The sequence below is a fragment of the Lipotes vexillifer genome, unplaced genomic scaffold, assembly GCF_000442215.2.
Source record: "Lipotes vexillifer unplaced genomic scaffold, Lipotes_vexillifer_v1.1 scaffold1701, whole genome shotgun sequence".
In the NCBI taxonomy this organism is placed as follows: domain Eukaryota; kingdom Metazoa; phylum Chordata; class Mammalia; order Artiodactyla; family Lipotidae; genus Lipotes; species Lipotes vexillifer.
In genome coordinates, this window is record NW_006794217.1 from 339,081 (window position 1) to 348,846 (window position 9,766).

General features: G+C 53.1%; 1 protein-coding gene across 2 annotated transcripts in view; it reads right to left on the reverse strand.

The window, feature by feature from the left end:
* PRKAR1B (protein kinase cAMP-dependent type I regulatory subunit beta) overlaps positions 1–9,746 on the reverse strand; it is a 91,932-nt gene extending 82,186 nt beyond the window's left edge. The window contains exons 1-2 of one of the 2 annotated variants that reach the window (XM_007467067.1): positions 9,651–9,681; positions 8,736–8,932 (exon numbers count right to left, since the gene is read on the reverse strand). In XM_007467067.1, the coding sequence (XP_007467129.1) occupies positions 8,736–8,912 (177 nt within the window). In that variant the 5' untranslated portion in view covers positions 8,913–8,932; positions 9,651–9,681. Of the gene's footprint in view, positions 1–8,735; positions 8,933–9,646 lie in introns of both variants that reach the window. The other variant, XM_007467068.1, reaches the window with a different exon arrangement.
* Positions 9,747–9,766: the final 20 nt, after the last annotated feature.

Below are 9,766 nucleotides of genomic sequence, written 5' to 3' on the forward strand. Positions count from 1 at the left end.
GAGCGCCCGGCACAGAGCAAGTGTTCAGTAAATATTGGTGAGATGAATGAATGAATGAATGAATGAAACCTTTTGGGAGAACTGGTATAACCATCAGTGGGTGCCCTGAGCTTCATAACTCTATTTCTTAAAATACATCCTAAGGAAAAAATGAGAGGCATCAAAAAGATATCTGTACCAGAATGGCCCTTGCAGTGCTTAAAAAAAATTTTTAATCCAACAAGCAACAATAAGAGATTACTTAGGGCTTCCCTGGTGGCACAGTGGTTGAGATGCAGGGGACACGGGTTCGAGCCCCGGTCCGGGAAGATCCCACGTGCCGTGGAGCGGCTGGACCCGTGAGCCATGGCCGCTGAGCCTGCGCGTCCGGAGCCTGTGCTCCGCAACGGGAGAGGCCACGACAGTGAGAGGCCCGCGTACCGCAAAAAAAAAAAAGAGATTGCTTAAATCAAGTTAGAAACATCTATGTAACAGGATATGCTGCACCATTAAATCATACTTTTAATATATTTAGTAATCACATAAAGTTTGGTTTAAAACACCAAAAAGCAAGATTCAAAATTATATATAGTCAGGGAATTCCCTGATGGTCCAGTGGTTGGGACTCTGTGCTTTCACTGCCGGGGCCTGGGTTAATCCCTGGTCGGGGAACTAAGATCCTGCAAGCCGCACGGCGTGGGCAAAAAAAAAAAAAATTATATATAGTCAAGAGAATGAAAAGAGAAGCCACGAACTGGGAGAGAATATTTGCGAAACACATATGTCTAAAAAAGGACTTGTATGCAAAATGTACAAAAAGCTCTTAAAACTCAACAATAAGAAAACAACTCCATTGGAAAACAGGCAAAAGATCTGGACACATCACCAAGGAAGATCCCCAGATGGCAAATAAGCACAGGAAAGATGCTCCACCTCATATGTCTTCAGGGAAACATGAATTAAAACAGCAATGAGGGGCTTCCCTGGTGGCGCGGTGGTTGAGAGTCCGCCTGCCGATGCAGGGGACGCGGGTTCATGCCCCGGTTTCGGGAGGATCCCACATGCCGCGGAGCAGCTGGGCCCGTGAGCCATAGCCGCTGAGCCTGCGCATCCGGAGCCTGTGCTCCGCAACGGGAGAGGCCACAGCAGTGAGAGGCCCGCGTACTGCAAAAAAAAAAACAGCAATAAGACACCACTACACACCTATCAGGACAGCCAAAATCCAGACGGTGATGACACCAAAGGCTGGCAAGGGTGTGGAGCGGCAGGAACCTCATCCGTGGCTGGTGGGGATGCACAATGGCACCACCACTTTGTTTTTTGTTTGTTTGTTTTTGTCTTGTTTTTTTGCCGTGCCACACGGCTAGTGGGATCCTAGTTCCCTGACAAAGGATTGAACCCAGGCCCTCGGCAGGGACAGCGTGGAGTCCTGACCTCTGGACGACCGGGGAACTCCTGGTGCAGCCACTCTGGAAGACAATCTCGTGTCTGTCTTCATGCAACCCAGCAATTGCACTCCTGGTATTTATCAAAATGAGTTAAAACTTACATCACATAAAAACCTACACACGGACCTGTATAGCAGCTTTATTCACAATTGCTAAAACTTGGAAACAACCAAGACGTCATTCAGCAGATGATCGATAAATAAACTGGGGTCCATCCAGACAATGGAATATTATTCAGCAATAAAAATAAATGAGCTATTATTAAGTCATGAGAAGACTTGGAGAAAGCTTAAGTATGTATCACTAACTGAAAGAAGCCAGTCTGAAAAGGCTAAACGCTGTAGCTAGAAAAGGCGAAAACTATGGAGACAGTGAAAGGATCAGGGGTTGCAGGGGGCTGAGGGGGCAGGGGGGGAGGGGCGAACAGGTGGAGCAAAGGGGATTTTTAGGGCAGTGGCTACTCTGCATGACGCTATGATGATGAAAACATGTCATAGGTTTGTCCAAACCCACAGAATGTACACCAAGAGCGAACCCTCAGGGGCACCGCGGACTTTAGTCAATAGTAGCGTATCAGTGTTGGCTGTCATTCCCTCGAAGCCCTGGTTGGTGCTCTGAGGCCCGTTTGGGCCTAGGGAGGACCCCGGCCACCAGTGTCTCCAGCCACCCCTGCACCCCCAGCCTCAGCCTCCCGCAAAGCTCGCTGCCTCCACCGCCCTCCAGCAGACCTTGGGACCGGCTGCACGGTCTAAGGGCGCCCAGGACCCTCCCACCCACACTCAGAACCCTGGGGACCCCAGCCCCCGCACCCCAGCTGCTCTGCAAACCCTCCTCATTCCACCTTCCCAGCGCCCCACCCACTCGGCCTCCCGGACACCCGCCCCTCAGTGAAGCAGACATCGCGACGACCAGGGAAGAAACCATCGGGGCCAAAGGTATGGGGGCACCCACTTTCTTTTCCTTTTTAATTTCAAAGACTTGGTTTCCCTAAGTAGTTATAGGTTCACAGCAAACATCAGAGGGAGGCACAGAGACTTCCCACACGCCTCTTGTCCCCTCGCTCGCACAGCCTCCCCGGGGCCTCTGTACGCTGCAGGACGGGCAGTCACCAGAAAGCGCCCAGACTACAGCCTGGACCACCGGTCCCCGCGCCCTGCCGCCTCCACACAGCCTCCCGCCCGCCCCGGCCTCCGGCCCACCCAACGCTCCAGCGACCGCCTCCGCGGCTGCAGCCTTCCACGGCTCCGGGGTGGCACGAGCTGCCCCCCCGCGTTAGCCGCCAAGCCCATCGTCCCGAGGACAAGCCTTCGTCCAGAGAGCGTGCTCCCCGAAAATGGCCCCATGGGGACCCTCGTCGCCCGCAGGGCACGGCCTCCTGTCGGCCCCCAGGCTGAACGCGGACTCACCCCCTCCACCCTGGCTTCCCCGGTGGCCCCCCAGCACCGGAAGGCCGGGGCAATCAACGTGCCGCGGGGACGGACCGCCCCTCCAAGACCCTCGGGAGTTCAATGCAGTCCCGCCAATGGACGCCTCTGTCTGCCACCAGAATGACACATGCCGTGCTGGTCACCAGGAAACACAGGCTGGTCCTCCACACAGGCACCGGACGTATCTGATGCCCAGTGTAGACCACAGCCACAGGAAGGGCCATGTGGGCCCTGACAGAATTCACTTCCAGGGAAGCCACGGGCCGGGTTCTCCCCAAGGGAAACACAGCGTAACTTGCTCGTTTCATTAAAGGTACAGAGTGAGCCTGGGGCACCGGCTGTCTGACCAACGGACCAGAGGGAAGCCACCGCTGCACCAGGAAGGAGAGCCTGCTGGATGAGGCATCTACGGCCACAAAAGAGAGCAGAGTGGCGTCGGCGAGGACTCGGGAAAGGGCGGGGGGCTCAGGGTCGCAAGACCACAAGCTCACCCGGTCCTTGGGGAGCAGATGGGCGACAAGATTCAACAGCCGTAAACACAAACGGACACTCTGCCCCCAGAGCCCTTCCTGAAATACCTTAATAGTTACCCATTTTTTCTTTTAAATCATTTCCTTGGCATAAAGGTGGTTTCTGGAGTGGAAAAAAACAAAAAAAAACTGAAAGCCATCAAACACGAAACGATGGAAATAAAGTAGAAACGATGACGCATCCACGTCATGGAAAACTTTACAGCCACAAGAGGCCACAGAAATGCTACTAATACAGATGCAAGGCAACATGAGTGCACTGAATGCCACTGAAATGCACACTGAGAAAAGGCCAAAATGGTAAATTCTATGTCGCGTATGTTTTACCACAATAAAAAATGCTACTAAGAAGAAAAAAGCAAACAAAAAATGCACATATATACAATTATCCACATCCATATGTAAGCGTGTCCTGCGGGGCAAGAAAAGCCCTTGGAAAAATGTAGGGCGGGTACATAGGTGCAGGGTCACGGGTGCATTTGTATAAAGTAATCTTTCCTGCACAATTTAAAATCCACTGTTAAAGGGATTGATGACTTTTATCATCACACGATCCGCCACAAGACTGAATCCTGGAGAAGCTCCAAGGCTGTGTTTGGCCAGCGGGTATGGACTGTCTCCCCCCCTCAAGCCTCCACCCTGGAATAAGGCCACCTCCTCACTGGCTCACTCACGGAGGCCTGGGCACTGGGTGCCACACCCCGGCCCAGGCAGCACCCCGAGAGCTGGGCCATCCCCACCAACCTGTGCCGGCAGCTGCAGCCTCTGTGCTTATCAAGGCCTCACACACACACGCTTCCTGCTCTCCACACAAGTGGAGAAAACTGCTCCTCCCCAGGCTTCCGGCCTGGCCAGCCTCCTGCAGAGAGAGGGGCCCAGGCCCCAGCACACCCCGGCCCCAAAGCCAGAGGCTTTCCTGCTCCCAGGCTGAAGTCAGCTCCCTGGTCACCGTGCTCAGCAGACGCAGCAGGAAATGAGACCCCCCGTGGGGTTTCAGGACACCTTAAGGCACTTTACATTTGGGGATCCCAGGTCCATTTGAACATCCACTGCAAACACTGGGGACGTTCTCCCCAGTAAAATGCACCCACCTACAAAAGCTTGCACACGATTTCAGAGAATCCACCAAATCAGCCCCGAAGCCTGGAACCTAGGCCTTCCAAGTCACCCTACCTCTTCCAGACCTCGGTCCTCACCTGTCAAAGGCAGGTAGTAAATTGCCTCTCCAGGCAAGAATGATCAATGAATCTTCCTAAACCTCTGTGCTCGCCCCAGCCTCTCCCCCAAGCTCCAAACTCATAGCCTCTTTGACAACTTAAGCACATCCAAAGCCTTACTCTTAATTTTTCCCTGTCCAACCCTGCCTCCGTCTCTTCCCACTGGCCCCTTCTTGGCTCAGGACTTCACTCAGGCCTCGGACCAAACCCGAGGAGTCACGGCCCCTGCCTCTCTCCTCACGCCACCCCCAACCCACCAGCAAGACCGGAAAGGCCCCCCAAAGAAAACGGCCCACCTCACCCTCTCACTCCACCCCCAGGGGGCAGGAGCACCCTCACCCCTGCCAAGTCTAATAGCCAAAAGCATCTTGGCCACTGAAATGTCCCCTGGGGACAAGAGGTCCCCCGCTGAGACCCTCTGCGCTAGCTTCACCCTGCAGCCTCAGCTCAGGTCTAGCCTGGACCCTGCCTCTGGCCTCTTAATGGGCTCCCTGCCTTGGTCCAGCGGGGAAGTTCCGTCCTGTGAGACATGTCACCTGGCGGGGGTCATCTGTGGACAAGTAGAGTTAAATGAGGATGTACTGTCACCCGCCTGACCCTCCCTCTTCAAACGTGCAGGAAACAAGCACCCCCCGCTCCTGTCCCCTGTCCTCCTCCGTGCACAGGCCAGCGACTGGACTCCTCCCACATGTGGCGACCTCGAAAGTAACCAAAGATTAAAGCCACGTTGCCATGTTCACCTATCAACTAAAAAACAGGGCTTTTTTTTATTTTTTTAAGGTTCATTTATTTATTTATTTATTGGCTGCGTAGCACGTGAGATCTTAGTTCCCCAACCAGGGATCGAACCCACGCCCTCTGCGTTGGAAGGGTGGAGTCTTAACCACTGGACCGCCAGGGGAGTCCCTGAAAAACAGGCTTTTAAATTAAAACAGCCAAAGCTGACTCGGGGGGGTGGCTACAAGCACACTGTCTGGTGGGGCTTGAATCAATGCTGCGTTTGGAGAGCTCCTTGACAACACCAACAAGACTTCTGTGACCTGGTAATTCCACCTGGAATTTCAGTAATTCCATCTCTGAAAAGCTGTACTAAACACTACTACATACAGGAAAAAAAAAAAAAAATCTATGTACAAATATGTCCCTGTGGCATTTTTTTTTAAATACATCTTTATTGGAGTATAATTGCTTCACAAAGCTGTGTTAGTTTCTGTTGTACAACAAAGTGAATCAGCCATATGCATACACATATCCCCATATCCCCTCCCTCTTGCGTCTCCCTCCCACCCTCCCTATCCCACCCCTCTAGGCGGTCACAGAGCACCAGCTGATCTCCCTGTGCTATGTGGCTGCTTCCCACTACCTATTTTACATTTGGTCGTGTACGTATGTCAGTACTACTATCACTTTGCCCCAGCTTCCCCTTCCCCCCACCCTGCATCCTCAAGCCCATTCTCTATGTCTGCGTCTTTATTCCTGCCCTGCCACCAGGTTCATCAGTACCATATTATTTAGATTCCATGTATATGTGTTAGCATACGGTATTTGTTTTTCTCTTTCTGACTTACTTCACTCTGTATGACAGACTCTAGGTCCACCCACCTCACTACAAATAACTCAATTTCGCTTCTTTTTATGGCTGAGTAATATTCCATTGTATATATGTGCCCCATCTACTTTACCCATTCATCTGTCAGTGGGCATTTAGGTTGCTTCCCTGTCCTGGCTATTGTAAATAGTGCTGCAATGAACATTGGGGTGCATGTCTCTTTTTGAATTATGGTTTTCTCAGGGTATATGCCCAGTAGTGGGATTGCTGGGGCATATGGTACTTCTATTTTTAGTTTTTTAAGGAACCTCCATACTGTTCTCCATAGTGGCTGTATCAATTTACATTCCCACCAACAGTGCAGGAGGGTTCCCTTTTCACCACACCCTCTCCAGCATTTATTGTTTCTAGATTTTTTGATGATGGCCATTCTGACCAGTGTGAGGTGATACCTCATTGCAGTTTTGATTTCCATTTCTCTAATAGTTAGTGATGTTGAGCATCTTTTCATGTGTCTCTTGGCCATCTGTATGTCTTCTTTGGTGAAATGTCTATTTAAACAGATGGAGACATATACCACGTTCTTGGATTGGAAGAATCAATATTGTGAAAAATCACTATACTACCTAAAGCAATCTACAGATTCAATGCAATCCCTGTTAAACTACCAATGGCATTCTTCACAGAATTAGGACAAAAAATTGTATGGAAACACAAAAGATCCCAAATAGCCAAAGCAATCTTGAGAAAGAAAAATGGAGCTGCAGTAATCAGGCTCCCTGACTTCAAACTATACTACAAAGCTACAGTAATCAAGACAGTATGGTACTGGCACAAAAACAGAAATATAGATCAGTGGTACAGGATAGAAAGCCCAAAGATAAACCCACTCACATATGGTCACCTAATTTACGACAAAGGAGGCAAGAACATACAATGGAGAAGACAGCCTCTTCAATAAATGGTGCTGGGAAAACTGGACAGCTACATGTAAAAGAATGAAATTAGAACACTCCCTAACACCATACACAAAAATAAACTCAAAACAGATTAAAGACCTAAATGTAAGACCAGACACTATAAAACTCAGAGAAAAACACTCTTTGACATATAACCACAGCAAGATCTTTTCTGACCCCCCTGCTAGAGTAATGAAAATTTTAAAAATAAATAAATAAACAAATGGGACCTAAGTAAACTTAAAATCTTTTGCGCAGCGAAAGAAACCATAAACAAGATAAAAAAAGACAACCCTCAGAATGGGAGAAAGTATTTGCAAATGAAACAACAGACAAAGGATTAATCTCCAAAACATACAAATAGCTCATGGAGCTCAATATCCAAAAAACCAACAACCCAATTAAAAAATGGGTGGTGTTATTTTTAATATTAAAACACTGGAAACAACTCAACTGTCTAATCATGAGGAAAACATTGAAAAAACTTTTCTGGATCTTCTCAACACATTACACAATCACTTACACTGAGGACCATGAAGAATGTATAACAAATGAACAACATAAAGTATAAAATTGCATCCGTACCATGATTCCGACTATGTTTCAAAACCACAGTGCACGGCTGGAAGCGCACGGGATTTGCACGATGCAAAATGCACGGAACAGGTGGAAAGGCCTCCAGGTGATTTCTAATTCTTCTTCCCACTTTTGAACTTTTCAGTGTTTCTTTAAAAGGCATGTATTTCTTTCAAATGTGTTTTAACAGACTGTTCTAAAGGGAAGAAATAAATCCATTCCTTAGCGTTAAGGCTACCTCTGTCCACAGGAGTGCCCATCAGAAGTAAAACGCCGCTGAGCTCGGGGACACAGAGGTGCTTAAAACAGACCTGGGCCCCAGCTGGGGCCCCGGTCAGTCCCCAGGGACAGGTAGGTCGTGATACAAAGACCACGAGGAGGAACCTGAGGTCACCCCAGAGAGAGATCTGGGTGGCCAGGGAGGAAGGCAGGAGGCGTGAGGCGGGGAGGGAAAGCTGGACGGGACCACAAGCGGCTCCTGCCCCAGCCGGCTGCTTCCTAGCCCCGAGCCCCCAGGACGAACCAGGAACGGGGTGGGAGCTGTCATCCACGCAGGAGTGAGCTGGGCGATTCCCTCTTCAGGAGAGAGGGGGCGGGTGTGGCACGTGCTCTCCCCCACATGTCTGAGGGGCAGGCCAGCGAGGGAATCTGACCTCCAACGGCCCGCCACACTCTCTATCAGGGCTGTTTCCTTTTACCCCAGTGCCAATGGCATCTCTAACCAGTCCCCGGAGTTGAGAACCGCCAGCGACCCCACAAGCTATAGTCACAGCCAGCAGTTCCCAAACGTCCGCACCGCCTTCCAGGAGGCCTCCTGAGACCCTGAGCCACTAGAAAAAGAGAGGATTTCTGTGGCGGGCATGAAGCCACCGTGGCCTCCCTGCCCACCTCCCCGCAAAGAGCCGCAGGAGGCCGTCACGCGGGCGCCCCGCCCCCTCCTGAGCACGCAGGCAGCGGAGGGGAGGCCCGACGGGGCTTCGGCGCCGCACACACACCCCTGCACCGGCTGGGGGGTGGGCGGGGGGTGGACCGGGTGCCGGAGCCACTAACCTTCTCCAGCTTCTCGAAGTGCTCCCGGAGGAACCTCATGGGGCGCTCGGGCTTGGAGATGCAGAGCTGCACGATGCAGTCCTTGAGCACCTGCTGGGCGCCGTGCTTCTGCACATAGAGCTCGCAGCCCCTCAGGCCGTCGTCCTCCTCCAGCTGCTGAGCCGATGGCGAGGCCATGGCGACCCGCTGCCCGCTTCCTGCGGAGGAAAACGCGAGTCCTGCCGGCCTCGGAGGGGCAGGACTCTCGCGGCCTGTGAACACGCGTCTTCCACGCACCGTAAGGTTTATCTGGTGACCGACGTGACCTGGTGACACGCCAGGCGTTTTATTCTGCTGCTGTCAAAGGCCTCTCACCCTGGGGGGCAAAGCTCAACTCTAAACAGATGCTCGCGGGGATGGAGGGGGATCCGGCGGGTTCCGGGCGCGGCTGAGAAACCTGACGACGGAGAAGCGGGGCCCTGCGTGTGCAGCCCAGGCGGTTATGGGGTCTCACTTGCGTCCGTCCCTCCCCCTTTGGAGGACAGTGTGTGCCTGGAGCGCCCTCCGCGAGCTCCCGGGGAGATGGCTGGGGGACGGGGGGAGCTCTTACAGGCTCCACAGGAAAAGAAACGAAAACAAACGAAGCGCCGCGGACGGGCCGCCTGGGAAGATGAACCCGGCGAACAATGGCAGGGCCGCGCGTTCGGGCCGCGCTCGGCCAGGTCACAGTGACGGCCCGGAACCCGGCCAGCCCGCCAGCGCCGCGCACGCAGCCCGGCGACCCCGGCCCCCCAGCCCCCCAGCCCCCCAGCCCCCCGACCACGGCTTCCGACCCCGGACCGGCCAAGGGGGCGGGGGCTCCCCGAAGGCCAAACTTCCTGGGGCCTCGCGGCCGGCGGGGATTTCCGGAACAGCCCCCTCCCCAGCCCCGCGTACCTGGATGCGCGGCGCCGGAGGCCGGAGGCGGCTGCGCGGGGACGCGCGGGCGCGGGGACGGCGGGCGAGCGGGTCCCGCACTGCAGCGGCGCCGCCCTCCGCCCGCCCCCGCGCCG